An 18,052-nucleotide genomic window follows, 5' to 3' on the forward strand; every position below is an offset into this window, starting at 1 on the left:
GATCACCACTTTGTGAACAACTGCGTGAAAAAATAGTCCAACAGTTTAAGAACAATGTTTCTCAACGTTCAGTTGCAAGGAATTTAGGGATTCCATCATCTACAGTCCATAATATAATCAGAAGATTCAGAGAATCTGGAGAACTTTCTACACGTAAACCAACATTGAATGCCCATGACCTTCCATCTCTCAGGCAGCACTGCATTAAAAGCCGACATTGTGTAAAGGATCTTGCTACATGAGCTCAAGAACACTTCAGAAAACCATTGTCAGTTAACACAGTTCATCGTTACATCTACAACCTGCAAGTTAAAACTCTACCATGCAAAGCGAAAGCCATACATCAACAACATCCAGAAACGCCGCCGCTTTCTCTGGGCCCGAGCTCATTTGAACTAGACAGATGCAAATTGGAAATGTGTGCTGTGGTCTGATGAGTCCACATTTAAAATCGTTTTTGGAAATCATGGATGTTGTGTCCTCCAGACAAAAGAGGACAAAGACCATCCAGATTGTTACCAGCGCAAAGCTCAAAAGCCAGCATCTGTGATGGTATGGGGATGTGTTAGTGCCCATGGCATGGGCAACTTACACATCTGTGATGGCACCATCAATGCTGAAAGGTATATCCAGGTTTTGGAGCAACACATGCTGCCATCCAAGCAATGCCGTTACAACAGCGTGACTTCGTAGTAAAAGGGTGCGGGTACTAGACTGGGCTGCCTGCAGTCCGGACCTGTCGCCCATTGAAAATGTGTGCCGCATTTGTCACGGCCAAGCAGGTAAATCAAACAGCCAGACATCACCACCTAGTGTTTGGTGAGTACTAGGAACTCGGATAATAAAATACCAAAGAGGTTTAAAATGAGACAAACAGTGCATCCAACCAAAAGACCAACCAATAAACCATTACTCATAATAATTTATTACAAAAAGATGTGCCACAATATACTAAGAAAAAAAAATACAAAAGACGATTAATCAGTCCAGTTACGAGAAAGCAGAGGGGGAGGAACTGGCTGTGGAGTCTGGCAGTATAACTCGAGCTGCACACCTCCAGGACACCTGAAAGACAGGGAGCTCGCAGCAGTAAACAGTTCATTTAACCAACAGCGTTTTCCATAAGTGCAGGCAGAATTCGTACCAGAGCACTAAATGAAAACTTACACGCAGGGGCAGAGAAACTCTGCCCAGCTACCGTGATGCGCGTCATGCTCTGGTCTCCCAGGCCGTCAATTCTCCCCTTGGAAGTCCTCCAACCAGCGAAGCCAAGGCTGAGACATAAAACTCAAGGCAGTCACTCATTCACACGGCAACGTGTGAATAATAACAGTCAGGTTTCTCCCATGCCAGAGTACTAGATGATCACTTACGTGCATGGGCAGAGTAACTTTGCCCGCCTGGCATGTTGCGCGTCGTACTCGGCTCCACATCACCGTTTGTCGTTGTCGCTGCCACCGCTACTGCTGCTCCAACCCAAGCTCTCCTCCACCGTGCCGTCCTCGTCGTTCCCTCTGCTTCCTGCGCACTCCGGTGCTTACATCCTCACGTAGTTGCCACCCCCGCCTACAAACACTCCCATCCTATAAAGTGTCCCCGATCCGCTGACTTTTGCCACCAGGCCTGCAGTCATTGGCAAAACAAGCCCGCTCCAGGTGGAACCATTTGGAAGGATGCGAAACAGGAATCGCAACAAAACACAACAAAATAAAACCACACACTTCAAAATAAGACATGAAACCAAAATACAATCATACACAAAAGTCACCGTTAAACATTATGAAGCACAAAATATGACAACGGAGACCCCTGACTGATGAACAGCTGAAGTCGTACATCAAGCAAGAATGGGAACAAATTCCACCTACAAAGCTTCAACAGTTAGTGTCCTCAGTTCCCAAATGCTGATTGAGTGTTGTTAGAAGGAAAGGTGATGTAACACAGTGGTAAACATGCCACTGTCCCAGCTTTTTTGAAATGTGTTGCAGGCATCCATTTCAAAATGAGCAAATATTTGTACAAAAACAATAAGGTTTATCAGGTTGGACATTAAATATCTTGTCTTTGTGGTGTATTCAGTTGAATATAGGTTGAAGAGGATTTGCAAATTATTGTACTCTGTTTTTATTTACATTTCACACAATGTCCCAACTTCATTGGAATTGGGGTTGTATGAAAGTGGAGGGGCTGTGTCTATAAGTGGCCATAATTCATAAATGGTTAATGCCATGTGTATGTTAAACTCATTAAATAATAGCTGACATTCTTCACTCCAGTATCAGCACTTCCTGTTTAATTTCATCACCATGTGTTGTGAGCAGAGGTAAATGACCAAACGTTTTCGCTGCCCAAATACCTATGGACCTGACTATCTCTGAATTATTCAAAATTTAATTAAAAATGACAAAATGAAGTACACAGATATCTGTACTCTTGCAAATTGAAAACTGTATTTTTGTGATGTTAACAAAAAATATGGCATGTACAGCATTTTCATTTGTTATTTTCATTTATTTCATTATTTGTTTATTTGACAGGGACAATGCAGTCAACATAGATTGAGCAATGTCTGCGACTGATGCAATGCACAAAGAGTTAATAGCTTCAACTAATTCACAACTTTTGTCCCTGGTTGGGCTTTTCTACAGTTTACATGATTCATAATTCTGCAGTTTTTATAATTCATAATTCTACAATTTACATAATTCATAATTCTAAAATTTAAATAAATAATAACAAATATCTCATTCATCATTTCATTTGATCATTGATCCACCTTCTCACATGTAAAATTTACAAAACTTAAAAACTGATTTTCTGTTGGCTAACACACTCACTCCTCCATTCAATCCTTCCTTGACCCACTCTTTCACTCACAATGCTCTTTGCACATGGGAGCAACATTGGTGACTCACAAACAAATTGCAGCGTGTTGACATATACATGGCTTTTATTAGTCTGGTGCAGTAAAATATATTTTAGGATCCTTTAATACTCTGTCATAAAATAGGTTTTATTAGTCTAGTACAATAAAACCTATTTTATGATAGACCATCCTTTGCCTACATTTGCTTAACCGGATCACACCTCCAGCTGTTATTTGAAACTCTGGCTTTATATTGATACAGGTTTTTAATTTTATTTTATAGTATTACTGATTTTGAAGCTGTCAAAGATTTGCTCATCTCAGTAACATTCATAAGCATATTAATGAAAAAATCAAAATGCTTATTTTGCATCATTGGAAAAAATCTCCTTACACCAAGTATTAATCTCAAATTTCTATACTGAAACAATTAAGACTTGAGATATGTGTCTGTAATTGATAATCTCTTGCAATAAACATGGCAGTTATTTGAAAAGCAGTTATTGAAATTTAGATTTCTTTACATCCGCCAAGGACGTAGTAGAATCATTGGCGTTTATTTATTTATTTGTCTGTCTGTCTGTTAGCATGATTATGTCAAAACTACTTCATGGATTCTCACCAAATTTGCACCACTGGTTCTGGTTCAAGTTTCACTTTATATAAGCTTTGAAGCTTATATAAAGTGAAACTTGAACCAGAACCCCTCTGGCTGCCACCTTATCGTGGTGGGGGAGTTTGCGTACCCGGATGATCCTAGGAGCTATGTTGCTGGGGGCTTTGTGCCCCTTGAGGGTCTCCCAAGGCAAACAGGTCCTAGGTGACGGGTCAGACTAAGGGCAGTTCAGAAGCTCCCATGACCAGTAAAAAATCAAGGAGCGAGACGTTTCCCGGTATGGCGGAGCCGGGGCCCCACTCTGGAGCCAGGCCTTGGGGTTGGTGCTCGCGCGCGCGCGCCTGGTGGTCGGGCCTTAGCCCATGGGGCCCAGCCGGGCTCAGCCCGAACGAGCAAGTGAGCCCGCCCTCCTGTGGGTTCACCACCTGCAGAGGGGGCCATGGGGGTCAGGTGCAGAGAGGATTGGGTGGCGGTCGAGGGTGGGTGGCCCGGCGTCCCGGTCCGCGCTCACAGCATCTGGCTGTTGGGACGTGGAATGTCACCTCGCTGAGGGGGGAAGGAGCCTGAGCTTGTGCGGGAGGTTGAGAGATACCGACTAGAGATAGTCGGGCTCACCTCCATGCACAGCTTGGGCTCTGGTACCCAACTCCTGGAGAGGGGGTGGACGCTCCACTTTTCTGGCATTGCCCACGGGGAGAGGCGGAGAGCTGGGGTCGCATTGCTTATTGCTCCCCAACTCAGTCGCCATGTGTTGGAGTTCACTCCGGTGAACGAGAGGGTCATGTCCCTACACCTTCGGGTCGGGGACAGGTCTCTCACTGTTGTCTCGGCCTACGGGCTGAGTGGCAGTGCAGAGTAACCGACCTTCTTGGAGTCCCTAGGAGGAGTTCTATATAGCGCGCTGACTGGGAACTCCATTGTTCTCCTGGGGGATTTCAATGCCCACGTTTGTGCTATTTACTGCCCCTAAATATTGTATGAAGTATTTATAAAGAAGAACAGTAGCTGTTGGTAGAAAACCAAGATTTGGGGCTGATGTTTTGCATGTGCGTCAGTAGCAGTAGGTTGCCCTCACTTTGCTGTACAGTATCACAATAAACCACATGTACTTAATTTTTTAATGTCCAAAGGGGGCCTCTCCAGTATGAAGAATCTAAAAGAGCTTTTGACAGTAGAAAGTATAGATGGAGAGGAAACACCTTGGGCTGGAAATAGGCCAGGCGTTACATGCTATAGTGTTACTCCACACCAAAAACAATTACCTGTAGTTTCAAAATGTGTTCTGTGTTTAGCTGACAATTGATACACTGTTTTGCACAACTTGCTGTTTTTGGAGACTTCAAACAGTTGACCTCAAACTGCTACCTTTTGTTGGAGTCTTGGTATTTGTTGTTACTGAAATACTTTGAAAATATTAGTCCCATCTGTGTGTTGATGTATGAGTAAGGCACTGAACGCAGAATTGTTCCTGGTGTGCAGGTTATCTCCTTTCATTGACGCTCCTGGCACCAGTGTGTGAAACGTTGCATAAATGTGCTTGTTAGTTAAGTCGTTATTTAAGTCATCTGCTCTGATTTTTTATTTATTTATTGCTTCAAGATTGTTCAGTGTTGGTGTTAAGGATGCCACAGTAATGTTTTTGAAGGCATGGATACCTTGTGTCCTAGAAATGAGGTCAACCTGCGAGGTGACAGAGCAGGATTAGCTTCTTACTTCCTTGGTCCATATGTCTGAGCTCCTGCTTGAGCTTAATTTATTGTAATTTGTTATGTAGTCCTGTTCCAATATGGTAACTGCAAAACACAAGGCTTTGTCTTTAGTTTTGTATCATCACTTTTCTTTTGTAGTCTCACATTGTTCAATGAATTACCATGCACACAGTATGTTGTAGCTATCAGAAAATGTCTCTCCAGTGGAAACCTCACTAAGCTCTCATTATACTGATCACAAAGATGTATTTGCATAGCTGAATGATGAAACAAACTGTTCAGGAAGGTCTTTAGTGTTTATGATGTACTGTCCATGGAAATAGAGACTGGAATGGACGTCACATGACTAGCGGTGTGCCGCACGATGGCCATTACTAAGGGTGGAGAGAGCACCTTGAGCCAGTTAAACAGAAGCGAAATGAGGGGAAAAAGGCAGCCAGTGCTTCAGCATCAACTGCACCAACTACAAAAACAAATTCTCAAATACTAAAATGAACTGTACAAGAGCCTTAATGTAATTATGTAAACAAATGTCTATTTTAAAGTCGTTATGTCGCAATTTAATATCGATATACTGAGACTATAACTCAACGCCATAAGTTCTTTTCAATTCTGAGGAAAAAATTATGGAATCATGAAAAACAAAAGAACGCTCCAACACATCACTAGTATTTTGTTGCACCACCTCTGGCTTTTATAATAGCTTGCAGTCTCTGAGGCATGGACTTAATGAGTGACAAACAGTACTCTTCATCAATCTGGCTCCAACTTTCTCTGATTGCTGTTGCCAGATCAGCTTTATGGAATTATGGAATCACCGGCCTCGGAGGATGTTCATTCAGTTGTTTAATTTTGTAGAAAAAAAGCAGATCACATACATGACACAAAACTAAAGTCATTTCAAATGGCAACTTTCTGGCTTTAAGAAACACTATAAGAAATCAGGAAAAAAAAATTGTGGCAGTCAGTAACGTTTACTTTTTTAGACCAAGCAGAGGGAAAAAATATGGACTCACTCAATTCAGAGGAATAAATTATGGAATCACCCTGTAAATTTTCATCCCCAAAACTAACACCTGCATCAAATCAGATCTGCTTGTTAATCTACATCTAAAAAGGAGTGATCACACCTTGGAGAGCTGTTGCACCAAGTGGACTGACATGAATCATGGCTCCAACACGAGAGATGTCAATTGAAACAAAGGAGAGGATTATCAAACTCTTAAAAGAGGGTAAATCATCACACAATGTTGCAAAAGATGTTGGTTGTTCACAGTCAGCTGTGTCTAAACTCTGGACCAAATACAAACAACATGGGAAGGTTGTTAAAGGCAAATATACTGGTAGACCAAGGAAGACATCAAAGCGTCAAGACAGAAAACTTAAAGCAATATGTCTCAAAAATCGAAAATGCACAACAAAACAAATGAGGAACGAATGGGAGGAAACCAGCTAAAGGAAATGGGATTTACATACAGAAAAGCTAAACGAAAGCCATCATTAACACCTAAACAGAAAAAAACAAGGTTACAATGGGCTAAGGAAAAGTTGTTTGGTGCCGTTCCAATGAGATTTATAAAGATGACTGCCTGAAGATAACATGTAAATTTCCACAGTCATTGATGATATGGGGCTACATGTCAGGTAAAGGCACTGGGGAGATGGCTGTCATTACATCATCAATAAATGCACAAGTTTACGTTGATATTTTGGACACTTTTCTTATCCCATCAATTGAAAGGATGTTTGGGGATGATGAAATCATTTTTCAAGATGATAATGCATCTTGCCATAGAGCAAAAACTGTGAAAACATTCCTTGCAAAATGACACATAGGGTCAATGTCATGGCCTGCAAATAGTCCGGATCTTAATCCAATTGAAAATCTTTGGTGGAAGTTGAAGAAAATGGCCCATGACAAGGCTCCAACCTGCTAAGCTGATCTGGCAACAGCAATCAGAGAAAGTTGGAGCCAGATTGATGAAGAGTACTGTTTGTCACTCATTAAGTCCATGCCTCAGAGACTGCAAGCTGTTATAAAAGCCAGAGGTGGTGCAACAAAATACTAGTGATGTGTTGGAGCGTTCTTTTGTTTTTTATGATTCCATAATTTTTTCCTCAGAATTGAGTGATTCCATATTTTTTTCCCTCTGCTTGGTCTAAAAAAGCAAACCGTTACTGGCTGCCACAATTTTTTTCCTGATTTCTTATAGTGTTTCTTAAAGCCAGAAAGTTGCCATTTGAAATGACTTTCGTTTTGTGTCATGTCTGTGATCTGCTTTTTTCTACCAAATTAAACAACTGAATGAACATCCTCCGAGGCCGGTGATTCCATAATTTTTGCCAGGGGTTGTATGACAGTGGAAAAAGCAGCAAGGTAAATGACCACAATGGCAAGGTATACTTCAGATTTATATTTTAATACATAAGGATTTTTTTATCCGAGCTTTTATCAGCTTGAATACAACTTACAAGGCTTCATTATAAAAATCCATCGAGAATTATGATGACAGGAAAAAACACAGAAAATTCCATAAATTTCCGCACTTTACATAAAACATTTTTTTTCTATCCAGGCATGTATAGAAAGAGCAATTAAAGGGCTTTAAAACAAGCCTACTTTTATTAAAATCTGTTAACAAATAGTGACAATAGAGTGAGAAAAGCAGCACAGTTTGTCATAATTTCCCAAATTTCTGCATTTTACATGTTTTTTTTTTCACTCACACATGCATAGGTTCATTGGAAAGAGCTTTCAAAGGGCTTTAAAACAAGCCTACATTTATTAAAATCCGTTAAGAAATAGCAACGCTAATGCAAAAAAGCAGTCAGTTTATTATTGATGATCGGCACATCTCCACCTTTAGTAATGGTGCCTTCCTGTCCTGAGCAACACTAACAGATTGAGGCGCGCACGTCCATTCCAGTCTATATTTCCATGGTACTGTCAACTACTCACTGCTCAGAAGTAATTATACCTGCAGAACACATTGGTGTTTGTTGTTTCCCTGTAAACAATTATTTTACAAACTGCAGTATATTGATGGTGCACCTCAGTCAGCTGATTGTATAATTGTAATATTAATACTGAAATACTGTAATAATAATAATACTGTAATACTAAATTGTAATATTAGGGTAATGTAATTTTTATTTATTTTTATTTTTTTAACCCCTTTGTGTTTTCTTGCTGTTTTTTTTTTTTTAGAGATGAGCGTGAAGCAGTACAGAAAAAGACTTTTACCAAATGGGTAAACTCTCACTTGGGTCGAGTGACGTGTCGTATTGGAGACTTGTACACTGACCTACGTGATGGCCGCATGCTAATCCGCCTGCTGGAAGTACTCTCAGGAGAACAGCTGGTCAGTATACCACAGAAACCATTTTATTCTTCTCCAAATCTGATACAAAACGCTCAGCATGACTTTCATTCTGCACCACAAGCCAGAGGGAAGGAGTAATTATGCTCTTCATTTCTTCTTTCCTTCAGTGTTTCTTTTTGTTTATGTAATTTCACTCTATTGTTTCTCTTTGATCACTTATTGCACATTAACGTCAGCGTGGGTCTTCTTTCATGTTCCCCTCAGCCAAAGCCCACAAAGGGTCGAATGCGTATCCACTGCCTTGAGAATGTTGATAAAGCCCTGCAGTTCCTAAAAGAGCAGAAAGTCCACCTCGAAAACATGGGCTCACATGATATTGTGGATGGGAATCACCGTCTCACCCTGGGTCTCATCTGGACCATCATACTGCGTTTTCAGGTAACATATTGGCTCTGTGGAGCTGTCCTTACTCCCCCATCAGACCAGCTGCAGCACTTTACTCCTGATTATCAGGTCTCTCCATCTAGCTGAAACCATCCTCTGGCAAAGTTAAAAAAAAAAAAAAAAATGACATCTGTTAATGCCACTTGGTTGTGACAGTGATGCCGGTAACGCGTAACGTGTTACTCTAATCTGACTGCTTTTTTTTTCAGTAACGAGTAATCTAAGGTGTTAATCTTTTCCAATCAGTTATTAGATTAAAGTTACTTCTCCAAGTCACTGTGCATTACTATTGTTTTTGCATTGCGGGTCGATTGCAAGCGAGCTGCAAGCTTTTCATCCACGGTTTTCTGCAGCAACTAGGAGTTGAGAAAACAGTCATCTCTCAAAGCGCGTTGATGGCAGCACACCTGCACTGAGCTTTATAAAGACATTTTTATGCTTTTTTCCCCTTTTCTTTAAATCTCTGAGCCACTCTGTGTCCTCGCTAAAAACAGCTCATCCGCAATGTGTGAACAACTAAAATGTCTTTCCACCCGAATGCGTCTGAACTCTCTTTCTGAGGACGACATGAAGTAAAACAACGCTGGTAAAATTGTCTTACCTGTTAATCTGGTTTTCTGCATAAATAAATGTTATTCATTCTTTGTCCTTCAACGCCAAAGCAGGGGCGAATCCAGATGGAAAAGGGGCGTGGGGTGGGGCAGGGACAAGGCTCCCCACAACAACCCTAGATTAAAGGTCCAGTTTTGAAGTATTTTTTTAATTACTACTGCAAATACTACTTATAATGATAAAATAAGTTCAAAGCTAAAATGTTTAGAGAGAATTTAAATGTTAGAAAGAATTTAATAGTTACATTTCTAAACAATGTAGGTTAGAAAGTGCAAGTTTTACTGTTACAGTGCTGTCAGCAGTTAAATATGAGGTGAAGAAAGTGTCTTTATTTTATTTTTATAAAACGTAAAAAGTATTTATGTTCATTGAAATCAAGAAAGGGTGACTATAAAGTGAGTATTGGCAAAACAGGTTTGTCATTTTCATGTTGAGGTGGCGGTGGGGGGTGTTGTCGGCAGCTGCTGAAAATAACTAATAAAGTAACTAGTAATCTACTTAGTTACTTTTAAAATTGAGTAATCAGTAAAGTAACTAAGTTACTTTTTCAAGAAGTAATCAGTAATCACTAATTGGGTTATTTTTTCAAAGTAACTGCGGCAACACTGGGTTGTGATTTACATGCCATTGCTGCTAGAGTTTTTCTAATACATTGTGACCATACATATCATCTCATTGCTTTAGTTTTCTTTGAATTTGATAACTGTGCAAACACTCACACATTTGTTCAGAATTAAAATCAATCATGCAGGGATTATATGGAATGAAGTGGGCAGAGTGTTAATTGAGTAAATGGTCTTTTAACAGATCCAGGACATCAGTGTGGCAACAGAGGACAACAAAGAGAAAAAGTCAGCCAAAGATGCCCTGCTGCTTTGGTGCCAAATGAAAACTGCCGGGTGAGAAATAGACTTGAAGTGAGAGCCACAAGAATGATAAATTGCACATGAGAAAATACTTATGCTATGTGACTGAGATGTGTTTGAGCATAATGTTTATACTGTACAGTACTGGGAGTACCCATGCAGTTACTGATGACTCTTTCTGTGCTGAGTTAATGATTAAAAATTTCTGATCTGGCCTTTGCAGATACCCCAATGTCAACATCCACAACTTCACCACCAGCTGGAGAGATGGTCTAGCGTTCAATGCCATTGTGCACAAACACAGGTCATTGACTTCTTTGTGTGCTCAATGTTTCCTAATACATTGTCATGTGCAGTAAATCTGGTCCTCTTAGGCTATGTATAGACATCAGTATCTTTACAAAGGGAGGATTGTGGATAATCATCTTGCAAGCCAAACTGATGTTCAGTGTCCTGATTCACTTGTGAAATTATTTATTTATTGATTTTCGAGTAAGCTGGACTCATCACTTTACATTTCTGAGTATTGTGATAGCTTCTTTTTATATAGATATGCTCTTGCATCCCCAGTTGTTTGGGGAAGGGTGGTAGTCGGAGGTTGCGTATCGCTAAATGAATGAAAATTAAGTGGAAAGTAAGCTGACCTAGATCACAGAAACACTCATTACCCACTTATTTTTTTATGGAGGAGGAGAGTTTGCACCCTCTGCTGGTCATAGTGCTGCTCCAGTAGCTTTTGCCAAAATAAATCTCTTAACAGCCAAAGTATAGCTACATGAGAGAGAGAGAGAGATCATATCAAGTCAATTGTAGCCTTAGTGTAATATACAGATCCTAAAGAAAGGCTCAGTTACGTACACCCAGAGTGGACACATAGTCCACGAGACACGAGTATGGTCACAATGTTGGGCATCAGAAGTATGAACAGTCAGGGTACATACACTGAACAAAAATATAAACACAACACTTTTGTTTTTGCTCCCATTTTTCATGAGCTGAACTCAAAGATGTACAACATTTTCTGTATACAAAAAAGACCTATTTCTCTCAAATATTGTTCACAATTCTAAATCTGTTAGTGAGCACTTCTCCTTTGCCGAGATAATCATCCCACCTCACAGGTGTGACATATCAAGATGCTGATTAGACAGCGTGATTATTGCACAGTTGTGCCTTAGGCTGGCCACAACCCCCCACCCCACCCCCACCCCCCACAGAGCTCCCCAGTAATGCATAACTGCACTTTTAAATTAACAGTATTGCTGTTTGTTGACATTTTGCTCTCCTTTAGCATCTGTTCTTGTTAAAATCATAATTGTTCCTCTGCTTCTGTAGGCCTGATCTGATTGAATTTGACAACCTGAAAAGGTCCAACACCCATTACAATCTCCAGAATGCTTTCAATGTGGCTGAGAAGGAGCTGGGCCTTACCAAGCTTTTAGACCCAGAAGGTGAGTGGAAGACCTTCAGTGAAAACATTCAACACCCTCATAAGTACTGTGTGATCCTTACTGCCCACCAAAATGTCACCTGTGGCACATTTATGTGTGTTTATGTGGGAGGATTACTGGAACTACCTGTAATTACATGTTGACCAACACTACATCACATGCCAGCTATCGCACTGTTACATAAAAATATATCTGCAGATACTGACAGTTTGATGAACTATTCAACAGCTCAAGAGTTGCTGCCATGTAAATAAAACAAACATGTCAGAAAAAAAAAAAATTGAAATGAAATCATAGATTTTTTATATATAAAAAATAGATGTATCGTAACTTTCTTTGGCTTTCCTTTTTCTCACAGTAGATCAGAGATGGATTTGCATGTTGATTTGGCATAAATTTTCTGACTGATGCTCTTCCGGATGTAACTCCACATTACACAGCGAATGACCCAGGGTGGCCGTGAACCAGGAACCTTCTGAGCTAGAAACAAGCACACTAACTACTAGGCCACCACAGTGCCCCGAAAGCATTGATGCATAATGTGGAAAATATTTCTGAACAGATGTGATGTAGATACCCCAGCTCAAGAGAAAAGAGAAATATTACTTCCTGTTCTTGCTGCTTATTTCAGGATGTACCAGACTCATGAATTTGTATAAAATGATTTATCCACTAAAATGTGTCATCATATGCCTCGTGGATGACTACAGAGGAAATGCCTACTCCTTGGGCACAGCATGATGTCAAACCCACGCTGTTTATCAATAAGAATTGAGAGGAGCTAAATGAAGACCAGCAGAGTTAACAAGAGGGTCTCAAAGATGCACTTGATGCTAGAGAGGCATCTTATGCAGCAGCGCACAGTTCTGGAATATGGCCATGTTCAATGAAAAAATAAAGCTTGGTGTTGTGGTGTTTAAATTTAGAATTATTTAAAATGTTATCTTATCCTTTACCTACCATATTTCTGGCTGCTCCAGTACATTTTATCTGGGAGGTGTAGAGTAACAACCAGCAACAGTTGAAAAGGTCTGAAATGCCAATGTTGGCTAAGAGGGAACCCGGTGCAAGGTATCATACCATGGTATGCTCCTTCTGTTACCAAATGTAGGGCGGAGGTCTTGTAGGCTTTGTAAATTATTATGTGGATGGCAGTTATACATAATCAATACAGGCAAATGAGCTGTTGTTGGTCATAGAAGACATCAATATTAAGCTTCTCCAGGTTTCCACTTGGTTATAGCGCCATCCAGGAAGGTTGATGGTATATGTCCTGAACTGTGACTGTGTCCCAGAAACAAAACAAGCCCAGACATAATGTGCCCTTTTTTCTGTACAGATGTTAATGTTGACCAGCCTGATGAGAAATCCATTATCACCTATGTGGCCACCTACTACCACTACTTCTCTAAGATGAAGGCTTTGGCAGTGGAGGGCAAAAGAATTGGCAAAGTCAGTGGAATGTGATTATTTGTACAGCCATGTGCTTGAGTTTATCCATTGTATAGACACTGTGTGTTTAAAGTACAGTTAAAGGTTTGCACACTTAAACCATGGCCTTGGTTCACAGCTTGCAACAATCACATTTACAGGTGTTAGACTATGCTATTGAGGCTGACCAGCTGATAGAGAAGTATGAGACCCTGGCCTACGAGCTGCTGCACTGGATTGAGCAGACTATAGTGACACTTAATGATCGGCAGCTCGCTAACTCCCTGAGTGGTGTGCAAAACCAGCTTCAGGCTTTCAACTCATACCGGACTGTGGAGAAACCTCCAAAGTAAGTCACAAGCTTCTGAGAATAACTAGAATCATCTAACAGTTTTTAAAGGTTTATCCTTTTTTAGATCAGGCACCTTTGAGTTTTGCTACGTTTTGTTTTTCAATTTTGTGAGTACAATACATGGTGTCCGCTGTTTGTGTGATATTTAGATGAATAACTTGAAGCCTATGTGGTATTTGTTAGAGCGCGCACACACACACACACACCTTCAACCGCTTAGTCTAGTTAAGGGTTGCGGGGGGCTGGAGCCTATCCCAGCAGTCATAGAGCGTGAGGCGGGGTACACACAGGACAGGACGCCAGTCTGTCGCAGTATTTATTAGAGCTTAGTATTTATTAGAGCTTTAATTGATGTTTCTTCTTGCTGTCATGTTATTCCTGTTGCTACTGTAACACTGCAAACATTCCTGCTGTGAGATGAATAAAAGGTTCTTATTTTATCTTCTGTTGATCAGTGGGGTTTTCTGTCACGTTTTTGGTCCACAGATTTACAGAGAAAGGAAACTTGGAGGTTCTGCTTTTCACAATTCAGAGCAAGATGAGGGCAAACAACCAGAAAGTCTACATGCCAAGGGAGGGCAAACTTATCTCTGACATAAATAAGGTGTGTTTGTCTTCTCCTTCCATTAAAGTGAAATAGAAAAAAATAAAATGTATATATTAAGAACACAAAATGTGTTTCTCAGTTCCATATCTTAATTCTTTGATAATGTTTCATGAATTAGAGGTTTTTTTACTTTGCTGTAAAAATTTACAAAATACATGACTGTTAATGAATGGATTCAGCGTAAAAAATATTGCGTGTATTGTGGTAATGTACAAAATATTAATAGTTTGTTGACTTATTTGTTGGACTGTTATGACAGGCATGGGAACGCCTGGAAAAGGCTGAACATGAGCGTGAGCTGGCACTGAGAAATGAGCTGATACGCCAGGAGAAGCTGGAAATGCTCGCTGCTCGTTTTGATCGCAAAGCTGCAATGCGGGAGACATGGCTGAGTGAGAACCAGAGGCTTGTGTCTCAGGTAGCTATTCTAAGAAAATTTGATTTGCAAGCATTTGTAGTTGTAACTTTTAATATGCTGAATAGTTTTACCAATAAAAGGTCTTATTCCTTTGTTGTTAGGACAATTTTGGAATGGACCTTGGAGCCGTGGAAGCTGCCACACGTAAACATGAGGCGATTGAGACTGATATTGGTGCATATTTGGAGCGTGTGGCTGCAGTGGAGGCCGTTGCCAAGGAGCTGGAAACTGAGAGATACCATGATGTGCGGCGTATACTTGCACGAAGGGATAATGTGCTGCGACTTTGGGAATACCTAAAAGAGCTTCTTGCTGCACGCAGAGAGCGATTAAATGCCCATCGAGACCTACAGAGGCTGTTTCAGGAGATGTGCTACATCATGGACTGGATGGCAGACATGAAGGTACAGATTCAACATAGCACATTGTTTTAACATGTTGTACTAAAGACTTGCATCATAGTCTGTTCAATTTTGTTGGTCTGTTTGTAAATTAACTAAAAGGATTCTACTAATGACCTCAATTAAGGGAGGTCACCTGTTTTCACTTATCTGAGGATCATTGCATAAAGTCTGTTTAAATCATTTATTAGTACATGAGGACCCTAGTGGTTGGAGAAGGCCAAGGGGATGGACCAGTTGTCTGTCTGAGTGGTTGCCATCCAAGACCTGTGGTGATTCCATGGTCTTGTGGATATGGCAACATGAGTCTTTCAAATGAAAAGAGGGCTGCCAGGTTGGAATCTTTGTATTATTAATTGCAGTTGCGTGTTGACCATCAGAGAAGGAATTTGTTACCCAAAGGGCCACCAAACCCATTTGAACTGTTAAATTGCAGAATTATACAGTGGACTTAATTTACAACCTCAAATCAGAAGCAGTTGGAACAATATAAAAATGCAAAATAAATAAATAAATACATAAATAAATAAAAAGGGTGGTGGGGCAGTGATTGTTACATTTGCTTTGCCTTCTGTTTTATTGCAGACAGTCTGAACCCAAGAAATTTAATCTTTTGTGTGGTCAACTTATAAACAAACATCCTTTCCTGCATTTAAGGCATGCCACACACTCCAAAAAATGTTGTGACGGGGGCCATCTATTCTAAATATAAGGATTAAATAATCACTTTTATGACCAGTTTTCTTGAGTCAGGTCAGTGGATGGATATACGAACATTTCCAATTCATTGAATATGTCTTGGGCTTCATTTACGTCAGTCATTAAGAAAAAAAAAAAAACAGTATGGTACTATATCAAAGATCTGTGTTAAGTAGGCAGTTGAGTGGCCATACTGGAAGGAAACTAGTGAGGGAAGTCACCAACACTCTGAAAGAATTGTAGCCTTCTCTGGAAGCGAGTGGAGGAGCTGGGAATGGTGCAACATTTACCTGTTTCATCACCAGTAAAACAGCTTTATGATGAAGTGGTGTAGAGGAGGATTTTCTTAAAAGGAACATTTCAGCTGCACTTTGCCAGAAGGCACATAGGAAACCCTTGTTTTTTTTGTTTTTTTTTTAACTGTTTTACAGTCTTACAATCTTGAGTTCATACCAGCTGCAATGAATTGAAGTAAAATGCAGTGTAAGGATCACTGAGGTTTATTTATTTATTTGTTTGTTTTGTTTGTTTTTGTTTTGTTTTTTTGCATTTTCCATGTCATCCCAACTTCTTCTGATTTGGGGTTGCATGTGGTTGACAGTAACTGGCTAAATAAATATGAAGAAATACTGCCATTGTAAGAGAGGATATTTATGGTTTAAGCAACTTGTAAGCAAGAGCAGAAGTCACAAAGTGCTTCATATATTAAAAACACATTGACATTAATTTAGCAGTTAAAACACAATAGAAATAATCTACTATTGTAATTTCAGTTTTTTTTTAATTTATTTTTTGTATTTCATTTTCCTCAGAGGATCAATAGAGTTTTTGTTTAGTTAATTTCTATAAGGTGTTTAGTAGCTAATAAGCTTTAAAATCAGGTGTACAGCTTGAATGGGTCTTCCTAAATTGTATCATATGTTGTCAGTAATTCTGTAGTATCATGCCAGCAACAAAACGTGCACCTTTAAAACACTGCTATTTCGGTTTGAATGTCAACTTGTGAACAGCTATCAGTGGTGTACCTGTTGAATAAACTGTATGACTCTTTCTTACATCAAATGTTATGACTCCACAGTACTTCAGTTTCTGTTTGATTTTGGGGTTGTTGCATGACCTGAGAGCTGCGTGTCATCACTCTCTCAGAGCTGCGTGTCGTCAGAGCGAGCTGCAAAAGTTTGTACCTGAGTTTTCTGAGGTGGTGTTTGTAGTTGCCATCTGCCACGCCGGTGTTTGCCAACCCGGACAGTGGGAATACCACCTCAACCGGCAACTTAGCCCTGCGACTGGGCAGCAGCAACGTCTGAGGCCCGCCCAACGTGGTGAATTCACTGAGGCCGCGCGCATGCGTCATTAAAGCCGCGCGTCACGGGTGCCACTTCCCCGAGGCCCTCGTGCAGCCACCGCAGATCCATCAGCGCGGAAACACCGAGGGCCGCGTGGCACCAGCGCAGTGCAGATCCATCCCAGTGACAAACAACGCAGGCTGTTAACATCAGCGATCGTCAAGCTGCTCATAAGCTGACCATGGGGCCTAAGAAGGTTCTGACAGCGGAGGAAGGTGACGATATTAAAAAATCTCTGGACTTTCTATCAGAGGAGATTTCTGTTGTGAAGCAGCAACAGAAATCAATCATGGATCTGGTGGAGGAGGTGAAGGCATTACGGCTCCAGAACGCCGAGAAGACCGGCATCTGGTGCAGCTGGAAAATAGAGTGGCTGAATTGGAGCAGTACACCAGAATTAACGACGTCATCATCACAGGTCTTCACATCAAACCACGGTCCTACGCACGGTCGGTAACAGATGAGAGCGGAGGGGATCCCAGTGAACAGGAGGTCAGCTCTGTGGAAAAACAGGTTGCTGATTTCCTCCTATTTAAAGGTATAGAAATGGATTTAAATAACATTGAAGCGTGCCACCCTCTGCCCCGGAGAAATGACGGTGATAAACGAACCGTCATCATGAGATTCATCAACAGAAAACACAAAACAGCACTGTTAAAACAAGGAAGAAAACTGAAAGGGACAAACGTATTCATCAATGAACATCTCACCAAACGGAATGCAGACATCGCCAGGAAAGCACGCTTCTTAAAGAAACAGGGAAAAATCCAGCACACATGGACTTCAAACTGTAAAATATTCATCAAACTGAATGGATCACCAGAACAAGCAAAGGTTATGGCAATAAGGAACATCGAGGAGCTGGACAAATATGAACAATAGGTATGAGGACTCAAACACATCACAGCACC

The 18,052-nt window shown here is 40.6% G+C and overlaps 1 protein-coding gene across 1 annotated transcript in view; it reads left to right on the forward strand.

The window, feature by feature from the left end:
- The window catches only part of LOC117517969 (spectrin beta chain, non-erythrocytic 1), a 137,712-nt gene that overhangs the window by 72,035 nt on the left and 47,625 nt on the right, over positions 1-18,052 (forward strand). The window contains 10 exon segments of the mRNA XM_034179088.1: positions 8,402-8,553; positions 8,779-8,952; positions 10,378-10,469; positions 10,660-10,740; positions 11,772-11,887; positions 13,227-13,339; positions 13,480-13,667; positions 14,157-14,274; positions 14,537-14,695; positions 14,797-15,099. Of these exon segments, the coding sequence (XP_034034979.1) occupies positions 8,402-8,553; positions 8,779-8,952; positions 10,378-10,469; positions 10,660-10,740; positions 11,772-11,887; positions 13,227-13,339; positions 13,480-13,667; positions 14,157-14,274; positions 14,537-14,695; positions 14,797-15,099 (1,496 nt within the window).

Source organism: Thalassophryne amazonica, chromosome 9 (genome assembly GCF_902500255.1).
Source record: "Thalassophryne amazonica chromosome 9, fThaAma1.1, whole genome shotgun sequence".
Classification (NCBI taxonomy): domain Eukaryota; kingdom Metazoa; phylum Chordata; class Actinopteri; order Batrachoidiformes; family Batrachoididae; genus Thalassophryne; species Thalassophryne amazonica.